A 25,245-nucleotide genomic window follows, 5' to 3' on the forward strand; every position below is an offset into this window, starting at 1 on the left:
TTTGAATTAATGAGCAATGACCCTGAAATGAATTTCTGCCGAAACAAGAAAGTGAAATTGAAATTTATTTATATCTAGGAGGTTTAATTGCCAGTCCTGACCCAATTGAAGTCCTGCTTCAATTGTTGGTTTTCCATATATTCTGGTTTGTTTTCAATTTGATGACTCAAGTTCATTATTTTTTGTTTTTGTTTATATGTTCAGAAGTGATAGCTGAATGGTTTTCCATCACCAAGTCTCCGTGTCTTTGTTTTGTTTTTAATGATTGACTGCCACCAGTAAAGCCTGTGCAACCAACTGGGCATGCTCGAAATGTCGATTGTCCTGCTCCTTGGCTGCGTTTTTCCAGCACCACAGTCTCAAGTCTGTAACCGGCAATGCAAACCATCAAAAGTGAGAGTGGGGTAGGGATAACATGAAGGGGCTAAATCAAAATGGAGTTGGAAAGGGGTAATAAAACAATGAATTCCCAGCAGTGGCAACCTCTTTCTAAAAGCATCAAGTGCTTTGGTGGATACAGTATGTTCCCACTCCAAGGACACCCGGGCAGGAATGTAACCACAGAAGACTGGCGCTCTTGTTTAATTGTTTGCACACATGTTGGCTTACATTTCCTTGGTTCAACAATTTTCATGTTCTTTACTTTTCCATGTCTTAATTTTGTTTTAAAGTACTCTGTCCTGCTCAACCTCTTTCATCCTTACCGCCGACACACCTAAAGAAAGCTTGACTTCTTTTCAGGTTGTCCGTTCTTCTGTTTAACATGGAAAATTGGAATTAAAACAAGGAACCATATGACTGACTGACTGATTTTACAGCAGTTGTTAGCTTTGTGCAGTTTTTTTGTTTTGAGGATCATCTTGTTTTACAGCTCTGTTCACAAAATTACACAAAGCACAAAGCCATTTCAGTCCACATTTGCAAAGGACTGCTTAGAGCAGCAGAGTATTAAAAATGTATCCTGGCTGACTAGTATTTGATACTCTGTGTCTTCCCTCTGTGTGGCTGAGTTAGAGCGTGATGACTGAGAGCAAGGTATCCATTTAAGTGAAAGAACATGTGGGAATGAGTAAAGGTAGTATTTGGGGATATAAAGGAATCTGGAGGATCAAGGCTATTAAGGGATTTAAACATGCAAAGGAAAATTTATATTTTATTACTTGTTAGCAATACAACCAAGCTATCAAAGTCACAATACATGATGAGTATTTATTTTCTCAATCAATTGAAGTGAAAATCATCTTTACGATCTATGCTACTTAACTCTGTGATCTGCCTGTATTGCTCGCAAGACAACGCTTTTCACTGTGCCTCGGTACACGTGACAATAGATTCAATTCCATTTGATTCAATTCAGTTGGAATATATTACAAACTGCATTTGAAGCTAAACTACTTATGCAATGCCTTTTGTTTCTCTCCCTAATCAAATTGTAGGACTTAAAATTTACTGGAATGTTTGCAATGACTGAACGTGGACATGGTAGTAATGTGAGGGGCATCCAGACCCAAGCAACATATGATCCAACAACAAAGGTAATCAATGGAGTGATGCTGGGATCTTTTAGCTAAGAAATTAAAATATTTTGGTTTTAGGGAGCTTCATTCTAGAAAGTAAATAGAAACAATGTATATATTATATCAATTAGTTATTTTTAATTTGAAGGCCACAGCTGATGAGTGGTATATTTAAGTATTTTGAACATTTTCCACTTCATTGCTGCTTGAACTGTGGGGAAAGAAAGAAATCGTCATGTTTTGGCTAATTAAACATCAGTGCAACACAGGCTTAATCTGTTATGAGTGTAAAAATATGAATTGTACATATGAGCGAGATATCTCCAAAACCATCTTTGCCCATGCTTTTTATAATCCATGAGACATAGGTGGTAATCCTCAACTTCACTTTCCCATCTATTTCCATAACCCTTGATTTCCTTCATTGATTAAAAATCAGTCCATTTTGGTTTGGAATATACTTAACAACACAGCCCTTGACAGCAAAGAATTCCATATATCCCTTACCCTCCAAGAGAAAAGATTCTTCCTCATCTCTCTGAAATTGGTAACCCCTTACTCTGAGATTTATTTCCTGTGGTCCTAAATTCTTATGCAAGGGAAAACAACTGTCCACGTCTTGTCAAGCCTCCAAAGAATCTTGTACATTTCAATGCGGTCTCCTCTTGTTCTTCTGAAGTCCAATGTGCACAAGCCCAATCTACTCAATGACTCATAAGCAAATCCTTCTATATCGGAATTAACTGAGTCAATGTCTTCAGTACCTTGAAAGATGTATCTTTCCTTCAATAAAGGGACAGTGTTCCAGCAGTTGTCTGATTAGTGCCTTGTATAGTTATAGTAAGCCCTCCCAATGTTTATACCCCATTCCCTTTGAAGTAATAGTCAACAGTCCAATTGCCTCTATATTTCTTGCTGAGCTTGGAAACTAGCTTTTTGTGATATGTGCATGAGGATGGCCAAATCCTGCTGTGCTGCTGCTTTTTCAGTTTTTCTCCATCTAAGTAATGTTCAGCTCCACGATCTAGCAAAGTGCATAACCTCACATCTTTTCACATTATATTCCATCTGCCATTTTTTTTTTGTCCATCACTTGACCACTTATTATTTCTCTGTACACTCTCTCTTATCCTCACAACTTCCTTTTCCACCTATTTTAGCATCGTTCCCAAACTTGGCGATTGTATGTTCACTTCTGCCATCCAAATCATTAGCACATATTTTCAATAATTTGTGGTCGAATACTGATCTCTGTGGCACTCCACTGGATATAGGCTGCCATTCTGAAAATGTCCTCTTTATTCCAACTCTCTCTTTTCTAATAATCAGCCAATCCTCTGTCTGGGCTATATACTATGAGCTCTTATCTTAGTAAGTCACCTTATGTATGGAACCTTTATGCCTTTGGAAATCAAAATATATCTACTGGTTCCTTTTTATCTATCCAATTTGGCACACTTGCTTTCATTGCTGAGACCACTGAGTATAAGAGTTGGGATGTCATGCTGAGGTTTTACAGGATGTTGGTGAGGTCTCTTCTGGAGTACTGTGTGCAGTTTTGATTGCTCTACTATAGGAAGGATATCATAAAATTAAAGAGGGTTCAGAAAAGATCTATCAAGATTTTGCTGGGACTGGAGGGTTTGAGTTATAAAAATAGGCTGGGACTTTTGATCACTGGAGCGTAGGAGGTTGAGGGGTGACCTTATAGAGGTTTATGAAACCATGACAGGCATAGATAAGGTGAGTAGCATGAGTATTTTCCCTCGAGTAGGGTGTTCAAAACTAGGGGCATCCTTTTAAGGTGAGAGGAGAAGGACATGAGGGGCAACGTTTGTTTGAATCCAGGAAATAGTTCATGGATGGAATGAACTGCCAGAGGAAGTGGTAAATGTAGTTACAATTACAACATTTAAAAGACATTTGGATAAGTAAGTGAATAGGAAAGGTCTGAATGGATATGAGCCAAATGCAGGCAAGGCTCTGAATGGATATGAGCCAAATGCAGGCAAGTGGGACTAATTTAGTTGGGAACATAGCTGGCATAGAGAATGTGAGGACTGCAGATACTGGAGATCAGAGTTGAGAACGAACTCCATCACCAAACCCAATGCTTGGAGGAAGAATGCCTCATCTTCCGCCTTGGGACCTTGCAACCACACAGGATTAATGTGGATTTCACCAGTTTCCCCATTTCCCCTCCCCCCAGTTTATCCCAGTTCGAAGCCTCTAACTCGGCACCGCCCTTTGACCTTTCCATCGTCTTTCTCATCTATCCACTCCACCATCCTCTCTGACCTGTCACCTTCTCCCCCATCTTTATCTTCCTATTGCATTCCATTACCTTCCACCACCCTCCACAGCCCCACCCCCTTTCCATTTATCTCAGCACCCCCAGCTCAGAAGCTTCATTTCTGATGAAGGGCTTATGCCTGAAATATTGATTCTTCTGCTCCTCGGATGCTGCCTAGCCTTCTGTGCTTTTCCAGCACCATACGCTCAACATAGTCAGCATGGACTAGGTGGATTGAAGGGTTTGTTTCCATGTTGTATGACTCTATGACTCTATAACTATAATATACATGTTAGGTATGATTTCACTTTCATGAAGCTATGCTGACCGTGCTTGAATATATTATGTATCTAAATGTTCTGCGATTACTTCCTTTATCTTGACTCTGTCACCTTCCCAATGACAGATGTTAAGCCAATTGTCATTTAGTTGCCTTTTTTTTGTCTCCTTCCCTTTTGAATAAGGGTGTTACATGGATAGTTTTCCAATCCTCTAGGAACCAACGGATTCTTGTAAGATTACTACTAGTACATCCTGTAGCAAATTTTTATTATCGTAGGATGCATTCATCAGGTCCAGGAGCGGTCTTATTGCCTTTTTTTTAAATGAAGCTCTTGCGATTTTTTTTAATGTACTAGCTAGTAGTTTACCCTCCATATTTTATTTTATTCCTTTTTTTTCTCATCTTTTGTTGTTTTTCTGAAATTTCTGAAATCATTGTGCCTCCCCCAACACACACACACAAAACTGGCTGTGCATTGCACCTGATTAAGACTGATGGTTGGGTGATTTGTCAAATTGTGCTGGATTTTATTAATGACAGTAGGCACCTGCTGTCATATTCTTTTATTGTGGGAGTCACTAGCAAAGTTGCTTGTCTCTAATTACTCTTGAACTTGCTGGACCGTTTCAGACAGCAATTAAGAATCAACTCACATTGGGTTTGGATTGCATGCAGACCAGCAACTTCCCTTCCCAAAATGATTTTAGTGAATCAGATGGGTTTTTAGAACAATTGCTTATAGTTTCATGGTCACCAAACTGAACTAGTTTTCAATTCCAGATTTATACATTCAATTCAAATTTCACAGCTTCTTTGCTGGAATTTGTACAGAGACTCAGGATTACTAGTCTAGCTACATTGCTGTTACATACCTGTCTCTCCCTCAATTGATTTGCAGGCTTCTTGCACTGGCCAGCAACCATTTTCAACAACACAGGCTTTCAGCATATATTTCATTAGAAAGCATTTAAATTCGCTCCTCATATCATACTCTCACTGTTTAACAGAATAGATGATCAAACACAGCTATCTGCTTTTTGTGCTGAAATAAATGAAGATCTCAGCCAGAGATTGCAATTGCATTGCTATAATTTGGGTCTGTATTTTTGTTGGCTAATGCTGCTGTTCCTGATCATAGTCCAGAGATCCCAGTGAGAAGTTATCATTTGTGCATGTGGTAGAATGCAGTGCTGTGAAACTGGGTAGGGTATTGTAGATTGGGAGGCAGCAAGTTAGAAATTGATGTTTGTAAAATTGTAAAATGGGGACAGCATTGCATGGTTCCTTTTAAAAGATGGTGCTCTTTCAGTGCTTAGAAATTTAAAATGGATGTATGTGAGCAGCAGCTTGAAAGTTTGCAAGTACTCAGACAGCGTCCGAATTGAAACGTTTGTATTGAAAGGCCCGTACAGTTAGCAGGCCAAGCAGCAGTTTTTACCAAGACCACAGGCTTTTGAATTTAGCCAATCAATTTGAATCAGGTATTTAGATACCAGGAACCTATTAAATTTAAATCTGAGGTTTTGACAACATAGGACTAATCCTATTGTAAGAAATATTAATATGTCGTCAAGGGTATAAAAGAAGGGGGCAGTTAGACAAAGACCTCCGAGCAATCTGCTATCCGCCAGAGGTAACAGCCCTCAGCTTTCAAGAGAGCCGTCACAGCCTCATCTGTATCTTGGAGAAACCACCAACTAAATAACAACAGGACCAACAATGGTGAAGGCATTCCTGACAGCAGAATCGATGGAGAAGATGCAGAACTTTCTGGAAAATGTAACCTGGCTGTAATTTCGAGAGACTAAATTTTATTTTTATCATATGAGTGGGACTTGTATTTATTGAAGCAGCGTACCATTAGAATCTCGTTTCATTTGGGGGAACAGTTAGTAGTCAGAAGGGATTTATTTGGTTTGTTAATGGTTTAGTTAATTTATTCACTGTTAGAGTTGGATAAGTATATTGTTACTGGTTGATCTTAAAGTGAGGGCCAGGGATTTATTTTATTTAGCCACTAGTAGTTGCTGAAACGCAGGTTACACCACAGATTATAGCGCAAGGTGTTCCTCTTTGGGTGTTTTATTTTCAGTTTTAGGAAGGGGGTTTATAACAGCAGTGAATTAGCTGTTTTGGAATGATACTTAATAATTAATTGGGTATGGTAGCAGAAGTGCACAACAACCACGTTCCACAAGAAATTCATGATATTGGGTAAAGGTAAGAAATTTTAGGGTATAATAAAGTTAAATCTCTTACTCTTCATAGGAATTTATCATTCACACGCCATGTGAAGATGCGGAGAAAATGTACATTGGAAATGCAATGAAAGGAAACTACGCTGCTGTATTTGCTCAACTAATTGTCAGTGGACAGTTGCTAGGTTTGTATATTTTAACTCTATTCATGAATTACTTTTGACTTTTCTGTGTCAGACATTGTATTTGGATGTTCTGCAATGTGGGATAAATCTAATATCAAACGTCTTCAAAAAGTTTCAACAAAAGGTGTTCATTTAATATCAGCTATGAGCCCTGCCTGTTGGATGTGAAAAGGTGTGAATAAGGGTTTTTGACTCTGCTTCTTATACTTTTATATTTGATAATAAATTTAAGAACAATTGAAGAAGTGATGTATCTAACAGATGGTTATTAGCTACAGTTCACTAATTGGTTTATTTGTAGAGAACAATTAAGTAATCACACATAGGAGATCCATCTATAATTACAAACTTGTACTTACCTGCACATCCACTAATATCATTTATTGTATCCGTTGCACCCGATGCGGTCTCCTCTACATTGGGGAGACTGGGCGCCTCCTAGCAGAGCACTTTAGGGAACATCTCCTAGACACCCGCACCAATCAACCACACCGCCCCGTGGCCCAACATTTCAACTCACCCTACCACTCTGCCAAGGACATGGAAGTCCTGGGCCTCCTTCACCGCCGCTCCCTCACCACCAGACGCCTGGAGGAAGAACGCCTCATCTTCCACCTCGGAACATTTCAACCCCAGGGCATCAATATAGACTTCAACAGCTTCCTCATTTCCCCTTCCCCCACCTCGCCCGAGTTCCAAACTTCCAGCTCAGCACTGTCCCCATGACTTATCCGGACTTGTCCGACCTGCCTAGCTCCTTATCCACTCTACCCTCTCCTCCCTGACCTATCACCTTCATCCCCTCCCCCCACTCACCCATTGTACTCTATGCTGCTCTCTCCCCACCCCCACCCTCCTCTAGCTTATCTCTCCACGCTTCAGGCTCACTGCCTTTATTCCTGATGAAGGGCTTTCGCCCGAAACGTTGATTTCGCTGCTCGTTGGATGCTGCCTGAACTGCTGTGCTCTTCCAGCACCACTGATCCAGAATCTTGTACCTCACCAGGCAGTTCAGACATTTCATTGCATTTATACCATTGGAAGCCACAACAAGGATATGGTGTAACTGCAGCCATATGCTTTGTTTAGTCAAAAACTGTCCTATCCAGTTTACTTATCTTCAGGACTTTGCATCATGTTTCTGCTGAGTGTATCAAACATCAAGACTGGCTGCTGCATGGCATGACATAAACATGGGCAGCAACAATGTAGTTTTACAAGTAAGATTTATGTTAGCATTTGTTTTGTTTGATTAATATACATTCAAGATGAGTTTTAGTATCTCAGAAGAAAGTAATTGTGAAGATTTGAGAATAATGTTTGAGCTAAGTGTGAAACAAACCAAAACAAATTACTGAAGACACTCTGCAGGTCTGGTAGTGTCTGTGAAGAGAATACTGAATTCGCTCAGTTGGCTGGATGGGTTTGTTTGTGAAGCACAGTGATGTCAACAGTGCAGGCTGAGGTTACCATAAAACTCCAGCCTTCAACTTCTGTCTAAGGAGAGAGCAGCCTTATGGCCTTCAGGGATGAGGGTGACTTTATTAAAGGTAATGTGCACAAGTTTATCACGTTTGGAGGCAAAATATTTGTTTTCCATAAATTCCTAATATTATGCAAAAAATGTAAAGAAAGCTGGTGGAATTAGATGGTCAGTTTGGTCTTCTCCACTTTCAGTAGTCTACAGTTGAAAGGTTGGAGAACCATTGTTTTACACAGCCTATTGGAGTATCGAAATGTTTGCCAGAAGGAATAATTGTTGCAAAGGTGTTTACATCATTTTATTTGATTCATGTTGAATCAGGGATGTTCTAAAGTTGTTGGAGGAAGCATAATTTAGTTTCCATAAACCGTATTGAGTGAAATGGCTTCTCAAGTGCTGGAGCCCTCTGTAGTGAAATGGGGTAAATGTGTGATTTAATTTAGTGGAAGGAGAGAGGTTGGCTCTGGCTATATTTGATGAGGAAGAAGATTAACACGGGGCTGCATTGTTAAAAATAAAGCTTGTAGTGGGTCACCTACACTTAATGTAGGTCTCGTTATGTTAGTTAGAGCAAGGCTAATAATACTGAAATACTCAGTAATTTATGTCTTGAAACAAGTATTAAAATCATGTATCTTAGTGAGCAACAAAAAGGCATTTTAAATTTTGACCTTTTAAGAAATAACTTACATGAATTTTTAAATTACATCTTGGAAGCTGATCTTGTTTCACTTGATTACAGTAAATTCACATCCTTGGTTCAGGCAAAACATTTTGCAAGTTTACTGGGCAAACAAAGAAGCTAAATTAGTTTAGCTAATGATGCCATATATGACAGTCAAGCTTCAGGTTCTGCCTTAGAATCTCAACTAATGGCTTTACTTTTGTGCTGAAAGATTCTTCAATTTACCTCCGAAGGCATGGACATTTAACATTCAATTTAAGCCTTCAGCTTGGGGTCATTTAAAATGTTCATTTCTTATTACTTTTTGAATTTAACCACTCGGGCAGTGTTTGAATCCAATGTGTATGTGCTCCCTTGTGTAAAAGTGGTCAGAGCTTAAGAAAAAACGTGGAAGATATTTGAGTAAGGTCACGGTTACAATAACAGCACCCATAATAAAGTGTTTCAAGGTATGTCACAGAGGTGTTATAAAACTAAATGTGACACTGAGTCATTTATAAGTAGATACTATAACAGATAACTAAATGTTTGGCTAAAGAGGGAAAATGTTAAGAAATGTCTTAACTGAAGAAAGAGAGCTGTCTGGAAAGAATTCCAGACCTAGGGCCTAGACAACTACAGCAATGGCCACAAGTGGTGGAGAAGTTAAAATTAGGTTTGTTTAAGTGACTAGAATTGGATGAATGCAGAGATGTCCTACAGTTGTGGTCTGGGGAAGATTACAAAGGCAGCAAAGTCTCAGGTCTTAGAGGACTTTGGAAACAAGGATGAGAATTTTGGAATTGAGCTGTTAAACTGGCAGGCAAACTAGGCCAGCAAATACAGGGCTGATATGCAAATGGAATTTGACATGAGTTAGAAAATGGGCAGCCAGGTTTTGAATCACTTCAAGTTGACAGAGGAAGTAACAGAGACATCGATGAAGAATCCAGTAATAGATGAGCTGAGACAGGAGTGGAAGTGAACAGTGTTATGAGAATGGTAATAGTTGATCTTAGTAATGATTCGTACGTGTGGTAGAAAGCTTATCTTGGGATCAAATATAACACTGAGGTCAGCCATGACTTTGAATGGCAGAACAGGCACAAGGGGCTGAATGGCCTGCTTGCACTCCTATATAGTTGTGAAGTTGGAAACAACTGATTGTTGCCAGGGAAAGAAATGGGTGTGGTACTTAAGGAGCAAAGTTTGTGGTTGGGAAAGCATTCTTCCATTTTCCCAATAATTAATTGGACAATTTCCCTGCTTATTCAGTGCTGGATGCCGGACAGACAAAATAGCGAAGGGGTTGAGAGAGATGGTTGTGGAGTTGGTGGTGAGGTGAGGTAGGGTTTCACCAAAGATATGTGGAATCTAGTGGTGTTTTGGATGTCATCAAGAGGTAATATAATGTTAAGAAATAAGAGGGAGCTATGGATGATTTTTTGGAGTACAGCAAAGCTAACTATGCAATGTGAATAGAAGTCAATTTTATGTCAACAAAGTGAATCTAAAAATGTAACACTGAGAGCACAGTTCCATCTAGCTGGAAGATAGCAGAGAGCTAATGGAGTTGACCAGTGTTATCAATTGTGCTAAAGACTGCAGACATGAGGATGGCTAATTTATTATTTATCAGTGTCAGATCGAATGCCATAGAAAATGGGCAAGTGGAGCAAGAGTAGTCCGTTCAGCCTGTCAAATGTTTTCCCACCATGGAATCAGATACTTGCTGATTGTCTACCTCCAGCTGTTTTACCCCCCCCCCCACCCCCCAATATGTCCATCTTCCTTGTCATGAGTGTCCAGCAATCTCAGTTTCTGACTGAGCATGTATGATGTTAGAACTTTCACAGCCCTCTGAGATAGTGACTTCTAAAGTTTCAGCATCCTCCTCATTTCCGTCTTAAGTGGCCTGGCTCTTATTTTAAAACTGTTTTCCTTGGTTCACAGATGTTATACGATGCTATTCAGTGCATTGTGGCTGCATGTCTCTCCAAATTAGTACTGTTAACAGGCCTTTTCTGTGTAACTGTACACATTGTTTCCACTTTAAACATCACCTATTGCCCTGCTGAATGCCTCAGCTAAGCATGTCTCCACCAAACCTCCAGGCAGTGCATTCCAAACCTGAACCACTTGTGAAAGCTTTTTTTCACATCATACTTACTCCTTTTGTAAATTGCTTTAAATCTATTTTTTTTGTCCTAATATAACCAGGAAATCATATTCGTAATCCCCATCCATCCTATCCCAGACTCTCCAGAAAGAAGAAAAATCCTATCCACATCTACTCTATCACACCCTCCTCCTTGGGTGAGCCATATCCCACTTACCCTGCATTAGAAACCTTCTCAAACCCCACTCTAGTACATCACTGACACTTAAAAGTCTTGACTCCATGTCTCTACTACCCAACCTGAAAACCATCTCAGGTTTTGATCTCTCAGAAGGAAATGCTTCTATTGCAACTTTACATCAACTTGTGCAGGTCTGCCGCTTGTGAGTTAAATTGAAATAATACTCCACTGTTCCCCTTAGAGATCTGAATTAAGTGCCATTTCCTGTGCCGCCTTCTGTTAAATATATATAAATTGAGAAGTAGTTTTTAAAAGAATTGGGGTGCATTTTCTGTTTGCTAATAAAAAGATGTTCATTTTTTTCAGAATGAGACAACTTTCCAGTTTTTACATCTGTATTCAAATTGCTGGAATACAACACAGCAGCTATTTTATTTGATCTAAAGAACCTCTTTTTTTTTTGTGTATGTGTGTTGTTTTGAATTCTAGCTGGGTGCTGCAGGTTGGGATAGGATTGGGTTGGGATATCTGGTCGGCATGGACGAGTTGGACCGAAGAGTCTGTTTCCATGATGTACATCTCTATGACTCTAGGACCAGGAACTCAGCTGGAATGCCAAATCATTCATGAGTCACTGAAAGTTAGCATGTTGGTGCAGCAAGCAATTAAGAAGGCAAATGGTATGCCGACCCTTATTAAAAGAGAATTTGAATATAGGGATATAGATGTTGTGTTACAATTATGTAGAGACTTGGTAAGACTGCACCTGGAGTATTGTCTCATTTTAGTCCCCTTATCTAAAGAAAAACGTACTTGCCATAGACCGAGTACATTAAAGGTTCACCAGCTAATTCATGGAATGGGTGAATTGTCATATGAAGAAAGATTAAGTACACTGAACCATTCCCAGGAGTTTAGAAAATGAGAAGTGATCTTATTCTTACAGAGATTGACAGGGTTGATGCGGGTGGAATTTCCTCTATTTTGGAACAAAGGAGACATCCTCCACATAGAGGTACGGCCATTTAGAATTAAGAGGAGAAGGTGTTTGAGAGCAGAAAGTGTAGTGAATCTTTGGAATTCTCTGCCCCATTAGGTTGTAGAGGTTCAGTCTTTGAGTATGTTCAAGACTGACATTGATAAATTTCTACAGATTAAAAACATCAAAGGTATGGGGATAGTGTAGGAAAATGGTGTTGATGGAGGAGATCAGCCATGATCTCATTGAATGATAGAATGGGATCAAAGGGCTGAACGGCCTACTCCTCCTGTTTCTGTTGTTTTCAATTCTCTTTGTAACAGTGAGTGATACTATTTGGCTTACATCGAGTGTCTAGCAGGTGGGGTAGCACATTGTTACACACCTTATTAGAAATGTTATCTTGTGTTGCTGATGAAACAAAATCTTCACTCAGAAGCACAACCCTCTGAAAAAATGTCAGCAGAACGGTAGAATTATTCAAAATCAAACGGTGACACAGACAGAAGAATATTGTTCTGTCCATAATGCCTGCACTTAACGGTTTAAAATTGTTAGAAAAATCTATTCTTCTATTATATGGATGTAGACATTGCTGGCTAGGCCAAGGTTAATTGCCCATCCCTAACTGCCTTTGAAAAGTGGTGGTGAACCTCCTCCTTGAACTGCTGTACACCATCTTGTATGGAATGGTGTTCCAGTGCCAACGAAGGATATATTTTCAAGTCAGGATGACTGGCTTGGAAGGGAACTTGTAGGTGATGGTGTCCCCTTATATTTGCTGCCCTTGACCTTGTAGATCGGTGATTCGCAACTGTCTTTTGGCCGCTGCCTCCATGGGAGTTCTTGTCAGGTTCCAGGGGACCCCTTTCAAACAGGGTTACAACACAAACAGATAGACAGAAAATCATGTATTATTGATCACCAAGAAAGCTTGAACATTCCGATATGCTGAACACAGCTTAAAAAAAGTATGAAATTAAACATCTATCAGGCCTAATGCAGTCCTTGAGCTTGGTGCTTTTCTGTGAGTTTCGTGATAAGTTGGGTATTTCATCAGTTCAGTTATCAGGACCCCCATAAACCCTTGGGGCTCCCCTTCTCACAATTTTCAGTCTCTGGCCCCGTTCAAATGTGCTAGGGCCCCTAAGGAGGCCATATGGCCTCCGTTGAGAATGGCTGTTCCAGATGGTTGAGGCTGTGGGTTTGGAAGATACAGAAAATTACTGCATAAAAAACACTTTCATCAATTTTAACACACAAGTATTTGTCTAATTGTTTATTCTTTCTTGGGACATGGATGTAACTGGCTAGTCCCAGCATGTATTTGCCAATTCCTAATTACCCAGAGGGCAGTTAAGAGTCAATCATATTGCTGCTGTTCTAGTATCTTGTTTAGGCCAGACCAGGTAAGGATGGCAAATTTCCCCACCTAAAGGACATTAGTGAATTATCTAAGTTTTTACAGCAATTGACTGTGTATTTGCCATTAGTCTACTTTTTACTTATTCCAATTTTTTATTGAATTCAGAATTCACCATTTGTCACAGTAAGTGTCAAGCCCACATCCCCAGATATTGGCCTGAAACCCTGGCTTGCAATATTACTGACTCTTCCATTCCTCCTTGTGTACATTTATTTTTGATGGATGAAGCTTGCCAATGAGCTTTACTGATGGCCTTGCTTGCAGCACCCTCTGTTGGTCAACGATTGTTTTTACTAATGCAACTGAAATTCTGTTCACTTTTGACGTACGAACATAGAAACAGGAGGAAGAAGAACATTCAGTCTCTCAAGCCTGCTCCACTATTTGATAAAAGACCAGGTGCTGGTCAGTGTGGTCATAAAACCTGCCTCACCTATCTTATTTAAAAAGGTGCATTCTATACTCATCTAAGCAAACCTGAAAACTTTAGTTACATAACTATTTACAAAGTGTGGTAAGAGAGGTCATGCTTCTCTAGTTCTGTGTCATCTGATGTCACTTAATAATTGTAATTATATTATTAATCCTTCTTTCACATATCCCAGAAGTTCTTTTTTGGTAGCCCATTTTGCCATTAACATTTAATACTTATATTCCCATTTCCTCCTGGGAGAGATATTAGAAAGCATGGACAGTGGACACATGCAAGCAGTGGAGTTGCTATTTCGTAGTAGGCAAGGACATTTCTGAGATTCTCTTAGAAAGTAAAAGTAGACCCTTGTTCTTGAGGAGGTACACTTATGGATCCTGCATGGTCTGTAAACTTTATGGCCAGCTGGGGATGTGCTCATGCGTTTCTAAACATTTTTTCCAAAACCCATCGAGTTAGACCCCATCTACCACTCCCTGAGAAAAAGAACAGGAAATGATGTCACCACCGGAAATGACATCACTAACACATGGGCACAGTGGTTAGCACTGGTGCCTCACAGCACCAGAAACCCGGGTTCAATTCCTGCCTCAGGTGACTCTCTCTGTGTGGAGTTTGCACATTCTCCCTGTGTCTGCGTGGGTTTCCTCCGGGTGCTCCGGTTTCTTCTCACAGTCCAAAAATGTGCAGGTCAGGTAAATTGGCCATGCTAACTTGCCCGTAGTGTTAGGTGAAGGAGTAAATGTTGGGGAATGGGTCTGGGTGGGTTGCGCTTCGGCGGGTCTGTGTGGACTTATTGGGCCAAAGGGCCTGTTTCCACACTGTAAGTAATCTAATCTAATCGAGTATAAATAGAAAGCAGGAGTTATCAACAGTGCTTTGCCCAGAGGCCCACTGAAGATGTTACCTAGTAGGGTGACGAAATGTCTGGAAATGAACCTTCCAGCTCAGCGAGCAAACCTACATTCAGAACCTCAACATGAGCTACAAATCTTCTCAAAACTCATTTTTCCAAAGATTGTTACCCTTGTATTCTGTTATTGAGAGTGTACTCCTCAATAGGTCCTTTTGAATGTAATGTAAGATTTTTGTTCTGTCTGCAAAGAGTGCCTTTGTCGATTGTATTTGTATGTTTGATTATTCGTAAGAAGAGAACTAGGCGACAAAGTTTTAAATCAACTAGGCGAAAGCGAGGGCTACAGATGCTGGAGATCAGAGTCAAAATTAGAGTGGTGCTGGAAAAGCGCAGCAGGTCAGGCAGCATCTAAGGAGCAGAAAAATCGATGTTGCAGGCAGGATTCCTGATGAAGGGTTCCTGTCTGAAACGTTGATTTTCCTGCTCCTCAAATGCTGCATGACCTGCTGTACTTTTCCAGCACCACTCTAATGTTAACAAAATTTTAAAGCAGGCATTCCTTCAGTTTAAGGCTGAGAAGAGGAGATTTCTTTTCCCAATCAAGGAGTGGTGAGTATTTGGAACTCTTCCCCAAAAAGCAGTGGAAACCAAGTCTTTCAATAAGTATAATAAGTAGCTGTACTGACTCTCTGAGGTGTCAAAGACTGGGTGCACATGATGCAGGAACTGATGGCAGTGGAGGGCTCAATCCTAACACGCAGAATTTGCAGCAAAAATTTACAGTGTGACGTAACTGAAATTGTACATTGAAAAATTGATTGTCTGTTATTCTAACTATTTGTTAGAATACCGTGATTGTTTCACTTCTTTGATGTGTAAATCACAAAACCTTTTTTTAAAAAGTTGCATTCTCGGGTTAGCTGTTAACAATGGTGATAGCTAGACAATATGTTGAAGGTGTTATCCCCCTGTGTTCTCTGTCTATGCCATGATGTTTAGATTGATTCTAATCTAAAAAGTGTCATAACGGAGTATTACATGAATTCATGCAGTTTTCAAGCAAAGTACAATGTAACCCTGCAAGTACAAATTCACCCCGCAAAATATATGTGTGCATGTGGGTCTTTGTCTGTGGGTATGTGTGTCCGCCTGGGTTATGGGTTGTGAGTGTGAGAAAGTATATGTGTGTGTAGTGAGTGCAGAGTGTCTTAAGTCTGTGGGGGGGTGCATGTGTGAGTATGGGAGTGTGTGTCTGTAAGGGTGTGTGTGGGTGTTTGCATGCGCGTCTGTGTATATGTGTGTCCCTGTGTATGTATGCATAGGAGTGCCTGTGTGTGTGTGTGTGTGTGTGTGTGTGTGTGTGTGTAGGAGTATCTGTGTGCGTGTATAGTGCAATGGTGGTCACCTGTAATGTGACATGAACCCAAGGTCCCTCCCTATGGGTACCGAACTTAGCTATCAGCCTCTGCTCAGATGAATGGGCACCGCAAAACAATCAACAGACATGAGTGTTCCCGCCCAGTTGGGGAACACTTCAGTGGTCCAGAACATTTAGCCTCGGACCTTCGGGTGACCATCCTCCAAGGTGGACTTCGGGACAGAGAAAAGTGGTCGAGCAGAGGCTGATAGCTAAGTTCGATACCTATAGGGTCCTCAACCTGGACCTTGGGTTCATGTCACATTACAGGTGACCACCATTGCACTATACACACATACAGATACTCCTAGACACACACACACACACACACACATTCCTACACATACATACACACGGACACACACATACACAGACGTGCACATAGACACCCACACACACCCTTACAGACATACACACTCCCACACTCTCACATGCACCCACTCACAGACTTAAGACACTTTGCACTCACTACACACACACACATACACTTTCTCACACTAGCAACCCCCAACCCAGACAGACACACACAGACAGACAAAGACCCACATGCACACATATATTTTGTGGGGTGAATTTGTACTTGCAGGGTTACATTGTACTTTGCTCAAAAACTGCATGTATTCCTGTAGAACTCCGTTATGTCACTTTTTAGATTAGAATCAATCTAAACATCATGGCAGAGACCGAGAACACAGGGGGCCAACACCTTCAACATATTGTCTAGCCATCACTAACCTGAGAATGCAATTTTTTTTAAAAAGGTTTTATGATTTACGCATGAAAGAAGTGAAACTATCACTGTATTCTAACAGATGAAAGGGCTTAACAGACAATCAATATTTCAATATATAATTTCAGTTACATCACACTGTAAATTTTTGCTATAAATTCTGTGTTAGGATTGAGCCCTCCACTACCACCTGATGAAGGAGCGACACTCCGAAAGTTAGTGTGCTTCCAATTAAACCTGTTGGACTATAACCTAGTGTTGTGACTTTTTTTTTAAACTTTTTACACCCCAGTCCGACACCAGCATCTCCAAATTGTAGTTAACTGTGCTTGTTTCGTTGCTGGGGCACTGAAAATACATCTACAAGTTGTGACTGATCAGGGGTGAGGCGTATACATTGTCTTATCGGAAGGATTTTTTTTACTTTGATTATTTTGGGTGGTTAAATTTTTCTTGCCTGCTGCTTTCCTTGAATTTTACTTCATTCACTGTAAAGAATGAGGAATTCAGTAAATTGAACACAGTCTTGAGAATAGTGCACGTTTTAACTTGGCCTATTGGAAGGGTTAAATGGACTAAATTAGCTTTCTTCATTCCATGCATTTTGGAAAGAAAAACAAACTGGGTTGATGGTTCCCAGAATATTGAGAAGTCACATGAAGCATTTCAGAGAGATGAATGTCAATAGGCTGGTTTGCCTTCTCACATGCAGATGCTTCCATTTCTAACAGGAAAATGTTTGTTTTATTTTTAAACAATAACCTTCATGTTGCTCATGAATGGGGTGAGTCTTCTATCCTGCAGTCTTGAAAAGTCTACATGAACTGGAGAAATGAGATGGCAGAGTTGCAACCTTACCTTCAGTTTATGATGTTTGTCAGCACAGTTCCCTGCTGGGCCAATGGGATTTTGATTTGCTGTGCTATCCTATTCTGTCCTGTCCTGCCCTGCTACTGGGGTAACAAGATGGAAATCAAACTCTGGTGTTCCTGGATGTATCACAAAAGTGAAAGATTTTGTGAAAGCATATTGGTTTATCTGTCTTCAGATCTGGGCTGACAGCCTAGAACAAGGCTTCTGTCCTTACAATGATTACTATATTACAAACAAGTAGATTCTGGCTATGTGTAAACATAGAACAATACAGCACATGATGTTCTGCTGAACATGAACCAAACTCTAATTCTTGCCAACCCAGGCTGACAGATAGATATAAACATTAAAAAATAATTGGTGTTGTGGATGGAGTGTAAAGCTGGAAAGATAGTTCAATAGTCCCTATCCACAAAGTTTGCTGAGATGATCCTCTTGGCTAATCAGGACTTGCTGTTCATCAATCTCTGCCTTCTCCAGTTACTTTCACTTGCCTGCAGGAGACATAGAGCAACTGGTTCACAACTTAAAATCTCCGAGCTTAGCATTTAAAGCAACAGCTTGCAGCAACTGGTGAGGGACAATAAATTGACTTTCTTCAGGCTTTACTTGCATTTTTACTGCAGAGGAAAGAACAGCACCTTCCCTTTATAGAGCTCCAATAGCTTTTTCATCTGTTCAGCCATTAGCTGTTCAGCTACCTGGGAGCCAATCATGTTGATGGCAGGTGCACGGCATTTGTCATTGATAACTAGTCATCATTCCATATACCGGTCAGCTGCAAGTGGATGGGATGTATAGTTACTATATTTATGAGAAACTGGTGGTGTATTGTACATTCCTCAAGTAGAAATGAAGTTATAGTCATAGGAGAAGTGATCTGTTGCAATTTTGCATATTCCCTTCCTCCTTCCTGCACAATCATAGTTTTATAAAATATTAAGATTTTAAGATAGCTTATTTTTATATTTGTTTTGTTTTGTGTCAGGGCCTCACTGTTTTATTGTGCCTGTTCGAGATGATGCAGGCAACATGCAGCCAGGAGTCACAGTAATTGACATGATGCACAAAGAGGGTGAGTTGGCAAATGTTTTGATGCAGAGTCAGGATAATTTAACAGCCCACAGTTTGCATTCAAAAACACTTCATCTTTATCTTGACAATAACGTCAGACACTGGGTAGATATGCTGTTAAACACTGGAATTCAAAGGTTACTGTGAGATGTACTCTCCTGTTTAGATTTTGTAAAAATGACATCTCGCTGATGTAAGTTAACTTAATTGAATTGTGTGAAATTGCTGTACTGACATAGTTGTTAAGAACCAAGCTCACAATAGAAAAAGTGACACAGAAAAGAGAGTTCCACAGCCATATAAGGACCTGTTAAATTTATCTATGGCTGGAGTAGTTGGAAATTCATTTGCTGATGTGCTCAGTATTAATGACCATCCATTAATCTCTCTGACACCTGACACTGAGAATGAACTGCTGCAGATGTGGGAACTCATTCTTTTAGGTTTTAATTGTTGTAAATGTTTGAACTTAGTAGCGTGCATTGAATTTTTGAAGCTCACATAGTGAACTCCTTGTTGGGTAAGTGTATTTTCTGTTATCCAATGAGGGCTGGAAATAGCGTTTCCGATCCTGTTAGGAAGATCTGGGCAGATCTGCCCATTGTACGGTTGTGTGTAGTGCAGCCAAGAAATTGACTGACCTTGCATTCCTTTGCCACTTCATTTTTCAAAAGGCCTGTAGTTTGAATTCCTTTGGGAAGGGCGCAGACTATTTTACAATAGAGTAACTGTGAGAATTTCCGAGGTATGGTACAATGCTAACATGTTTTGTTTTCTTTTTATTTCCTCCCACCATCCCTTCCCTGTTCCTCAGGTCTAAATGGCGTTGATAATGGGATTCTAGTATTTAACAACGTTCGAATTCCAAAAGAAAATCTTCTTGACAAGTTTGTGTTTCTTCATTCCTCTTCTCTGTAAAAGTATATTATATGTAGGAGTTTTTACTGACTGTGTGAGTAAATAAATCTCGGTTGGCCTTTAGAGGCATAAAGATCTTCAGCACAGAAAAAGGCCCTTCAGCCCATCGACTCTGCACCTGTCAAAATCATGTAGCTAGCTATTCTAATTCTATTTTTCAGCACTCAACCCATCGACTTGTATGCCTTGGCATCACAAATGTGTGTCTAAATGTTACGAAGGTCTCACGAGGAAAGGCTGAGGGACTTGAGGTTGCTTTTGTTAAAGAGAAGAATGTTGAGAGGTGACTTAATAGAGACATATAAGATAATCAGAGGGTTAGATAGGATGGACAGGGAGAGCCTTTTTCCAAGAATAATGATGGTGAACATAAGGGGGCATAGCTTTAAATTGAGGGGTGATAGATATAGGACAGATATCAGAGGTAGTTTCTTTACTCAGAGAATAGTAAGGATATGGAATGCTTTGCCTGCAACGGTATTAGATTCGCCAACTTTAAGTACATTTAAGTCGTCATTGGACAAGTATATGGATATACATGGAATAGTGTAGGTTAGATGGGCTTCAGATTGGTATGACGGGTCAGCGCAATATCGAGAGCCGAAGGGCCTGTACTGCGCTGTAATGTTCTATGTTATGGGTTCTATAGTCTCCATCACTCTTCTAGATTCCCACCACCCTTTTGGTAAAAAAACCTTTCCTCACATCCTACCTAAATGCTGCCCCTTACCTTCAATCTATGCTCCCTGGTCATTGATCCCTCTGCCCTATCTATGCTCCTTATAATGTTATACATCTTAATAGTGTCCCCATGCAGTCTTCTCTACTCTGAGGAAAGCAGTCACCATCGATGCAATCTCTCTTCATAACTAAAACTCTCCAGCCCAGGCAACATCTTGGTAAATCTCTTTTGCACTCTCTCCAGTGCAATCTTAACCCTCCTACAGCGTGGATTCCAGAATTGCACAGGTTTGGCCTAACTCAGCTCTTAACTCTATGCCTTTAGCCAATTGAAGAAGTACCTTTTACACTTTATATTTCCTGATTTGTGCAGATCCATTATTTTCGGTTCTTGCTTCCCTTTGAAGTAGTATATTAGTTAATTGGTTGAAGTCAGTATATGTAAAGAGAGAAAGATTAACTGTCAGAGTAAGTGGTAGATGCAAATCCAATTACATTTAAAAATCATTTGGACATGAATAGGAAACGTTTAGAGGGATATGGGCCAAACTCAGTCAAATGAGACTAGTTTAGTCTGAGAAACCTGGCCAAGTTGACCAAAGGGTCTGTTTGCATGCTCTGTTACTCTATGACTATGACTGTGTATGATTTATTTGCGTTTCTGTTTTACATTTCACCACTTCAAGCTGTTTCAAAATAATTGAGAGCCAATAAAGCATTTTGTTTTTGGAAGTGTAGCTATTGTTGTAATGGACTGATCATCCCAAATTATTGCAAAGCAAGTTGGTCGTTTTGACAACAGTAGTTAAACAACTCGTTTTTGCTGTCTCTGCTTATAAAATGTACTTTATCCAAAATAGTCATTATATATGTTTTAAATTTCTACTTCAGGAACCAACTGCTCTCTTTGACCAGTGAATTAGTAAAAATAGGAAATGTTTGCCTGAAGTATGGCAAATACTTTCAAATGATAGCAATAAGGGGATTAGAAAATAGCTTTAGTTAATGGAATGCCCATGAAAGGAATGTGACTTCTTCTACAGAAACCTTGCAGAAATACAAGAAGGCCTAGCCAACCAGGCACATCAATGTGAAACAAGAGAAACTGGGATTGTCCTTCTGTAATCCAAAGATCAGTTGTAGCATTGTCAATTCTGAGTTAGAATTCAAGTTCCATTCTAGAGACCTGAGCACAAAATCCGGTGCACTACTGGTGGTGTGCTAAACTGTTGGAAGCACTATTTTTGATTGGTAAGTTAAACTGAGATCCCATCAGCCCTCTTGAGGGCAATTAAACAATACCACAGCATTACTTTAAAAAGCTGTGGAGTTTCTCCCTGGTGTCCTAGTCAATGTTTATCCCTTCAACAGTATCACTAAGTAGTATTTGATGAAAGTCCATTCTATAAATATATCTTTCTTTCCTACAGTGTGGAAAGAGGCCATTCAGCCCATCATGTCTGCACTGAACCTCTGAAGGGCATCCCTCCCAGACTTAGACCCAGACCCCATCCTTAAGTGAGGACCTGGAAACAATTATTATTACGGAAGAGTTAGTGTTAGGTAAGCTAATGGAGCTAAGGATAGGTAAGTCTCCTGACCCTGATGGAATGCATCCCAGGGTACTAAAAGTGATGGTGGAAAAGAATAGCAGGTGACCTGGCAGTAATTTTCTAAACTTCGCTGGATTTTGGGGCAGTCCCAGCAGATTAGAAAATAGCAAATGTGACACCATTGTTTAAAAAGGGAAGTAGACAAAAGAACAAGAATTATAGACCAGTGAGCTTAACCTCTGTAGTGGGGAAAATGCTTCAGTTTATTATCAAGCAAGAAATAGCATGGCATCTTGAAAAAAGTTGTCCCATTGTACGGACGCAGCATGGATTCATGAAGAGCAGGTCATGCTTCACTAATTTTTGGAATTCTATTACGACACTTCAAGCAAGGTGGACAACGGGGACCTAGTCGATGTTGTGCACCTATATGTCCAGAAGGCCTTTGACAAGGTGCTGCACGTGAAACTGCTGCATAAGATAAGGATGCATGGTGTTAGGGGTAGAGTATTAGCATGGATAAAGGATTGGTTGATGGACAGGAAGCAAAGAGTGGGGATAAATGAGTGCTATTCTGGCTAGCAATCAGTGACTAGTGGTGTGCCTCAGGGATCGGTGTTGGGACCGCAATTATTTACAACTAATATAGATGATTTAGAATTGGGGACCACGTGTACGGTGTCAAAATTTGCCGATGACACTAAGTTGAGTGGCAGAGCAAAGTATGCAGAGGACTGTGAAACTTTGCAGAAGAACATAGATAAATTGAGTGAGTAGGCAAAGGTCTGGCAGATGGAATACAGTGTTAGTGAATGTGAAGTTATACATTTTGGTCAGAGTAACAGCAAAATAGATTATTACTTGAATGGTTAAAAAATTCCAGCATGTGGATTCGCAGAGGGACCTGGGTGTCCTTGTGCATGAATCTCAGAAGGTTGGTCTGCAGGTACAACAGGTAAGTAGGAAGGCAAATGGAATTTTGCCCTTTATTGTTAAAGGGGTTGAGTTTAAAAGCAAAAAGATAATGTTATAGCTGTACAAGGTGCTGGTGAGGCCACACCTGGAGTACTGTGTACAGATTTGGTCTCCTTACTTAAGAAAGGATGGACTGGCATTGGAGGGGATGCAGAGGAGGTTCACTACGGGGTTCTCTTATGAGGAGAGGCTGAGCAGGTTAGGATTATATTCACTGGAATTCAGAAGAATGAGGGGGGATCTTATAGAAACATATAAAATTATGAAGGGAATTGATAAACTACAAATAGATAGGATGTTTCCACTGGTAGGTAAAACTAGACCAACAGGGCATGGTCTCAAGATTAGAGGAAGCAGGTTTAGAACTGAACTGAGAAGGAATTTCTTCACCCAGAGGGTTGTTAATCTATGGAATTCGTTGCCCAGGGGAATAGTTGACGTTACGTGAGTAATTGCTTTTAAAGTGAAGCTAGATACTGTTTTTGAAAAGTAAAAGAATTAAGGGATATGGTGAAAACACGGGTAAGTGGAGCCGAGTCCATGAAAAGATTCGTCATGATCTTATTGAGTGGCGGAGCAGGCTCGAAGGGCTGGATGGCCTATTCCTGCCCTTGTTCTTATGTTCTATCCCTTTAACTCTACATTAACCATGGCCAACCCACCTTGCTTGCACATCCCTGGACACTACAGGATAATTTCCCATGGCCGATCAAAAGAACTTGCACATTTTTGGACTGTGGGAGGAAACTGGATCTCCCAGCAGACACCCACACAGAAACAGAAAAGGATATCCAAACTTCCCATAGGCAGTCACCCAAGGCTGGAATTGAACCCACATCCCTGGTGCTGTGAGGTAGCAGTGCTAGCCATTGAGCCATTGTGTCATCTACTGCAGAGCTAATGATTTTGATTTGATAGAATAAATATGTTTTTGATGATTTCTCCATATTTATCCCATGTCTATGCAGGGAGGGTTGGTCACTATAGAGGAATGGATGTAAATTAATTGGCAAAAGGATCAGATAGAGATGAGAATTTTTTTTAAATACAGTGTGCTCTGAAGGGCGGTAAAGACAAGCCAGGGAACTATAGACCGGTGAGCCTGACCTCGGTGGTAGGCAAGTTGTTGGAGGGAATTCTGAGGGACAGGATGTACATGTATTTGGAAAGGCAAGGACTGATTAGGGATAGTCAACATGGCTTTGTGCGTTGGAAATCATGTCTTACAAATTTGATTGAGTTCTTTGAAGAAGTAACAAAGAGGATTGATGAGGGCTGAGCAATAGATGTGATCTCTATAGACTTCAGTAAGGCGTTTGACAAGGTTTTCCATGGGAGACTGATTAGCAAGGTTAGATCTCATGGAATACAGGAAGAACTAGTCATTTGGATACAGAGCTGGCTCAAAGTAGAAGACAGAGGGTGATGGTGGAGGGTTGTTTTTCAGACTGGAGGCCTGTGACCAGTGGAGTGCTACAAGGATCAGTGCTGGGTTCACTACTTTTTGTCATTTACATAAATGATTTGGATGCGAGCATAAGAGATACAGTTAGTAAGTTGCAGATGACACCAAAATTGGAGGTGTAGTGGACAGCAAAGAGGGTTACCTCAGAGTACAACAGGATCTGGACCAGATGGGCCAATGGGTTGAGAAGTGGCAGATAGAGTTTAATTCATATAAATGCAAGGTGCTGCATTTTGGGAAAGCAAATCTTAGCAGGACTTATACACTTAAAGGTAAGGTCCTAGGAAGTGTTGCTGAACAAAGAGACCTTGGAGTGCAGGTTCCTAGCTCCTTGAAAGTGGAGTCACAGATAGATAGGATAGTGAAGAAGGCGTTTGGTATGCTTTCCTTTTATTGGTCAGAGTATTGAGTACAGGAGTTGGGAGGTCATGTTGCAGCTGTACAGGACATTGATTAGGCCGCTGTTGGAATATTGCGTGCAATTCTGGTCTCCTTCCTATCGGAAAGATGATGTGAAACTTGAAAGGGTTCAGAAAAGATTTACAAGGATGTTGCCAGGGTTGGAGGATTTGAGCTACAGGGAGAGGCTGAACAGGCTGGGACTATTTTCCCTGGAGTGTCGGAGGCTGAGGGGTGACCTTATAGAGGTTTACAAAGTTATGAGGGGCATGGATATGGTAGATATGCAAAGTCTTTTCCCTCGTGTCGGGGAGTCCACAACTAGAGGGCATAGGTTTAGGGTGAGAGGGGAAAGAAAGAAAAGAGACCCATGGGACAATTTTTTCAAGCAGAGGGTAGTACATCTATGGAATGAGCTGCCAGAGGAAGTGGTGGAGGCTGGTAAAATTGCAACATTTAAGAGGCATTTGGATGGGTATATGAATAGGAAGAGTTTGGAGAGATGTGGGCTGGGTGCTGGCAGGTGGGGCTAGATTTGGTTGGGAT

At 40.5% G+C, this 25,245-nt stretch overlaps 1 protein-coding gene across 3 annotated transcripts in view; it reads left to right on the forward strand.

The window, feature by feature from the left end:
• The window catches only part of acoxl (acyl-CoA oxidase-like), a 417,467-nt gene that overhangs the window by 19,651 nt on the left and 372,571 nt on the right, over window positions 1–25,245 (forward strand). For all 3 annotated transcript variants that reach the window (XM_060848850.1, XM_060848867.1, XM_060848859.1), the window contains 4 exons: window positions 1,437–1,535; window positions 6,362–6,476; window positions 18,623–18,709; window positions 19,523–19,595. In XM_060848850.1, coding sequence (XP_060704833.1) covers window positions 1,437–1,535; window positions 6,362–6,476; window positions 18,623–18,709; window positions 19,523–19,595 — 374 coding nt within the window. The remainder of the gene's footprint in view (window positions 1–1,436; window positions 1,536–6,361; window positions 6,477–18,622; window positions 18,710–19,522; window positions 19,596–25,245) is intronic.

The sequence above is a fragment of the Hemiscyllium ocellatum genome, chromosome 3 (genome assembly GCF_020745735.1).
Source record: "Hemiscyllium ocellatum isolate sHemOce1 chromosome 3, sHemOce1.pat.X.cur, whole genome shotgun sequence".
Taxonomy (NCBI): Eukaryota; Metazoa; Chordata; class Chondrichthyes; order Orectolobiformes; family Hemiscylliidae; genus Hemiscyllium; species Hemiscyllium ocellatum.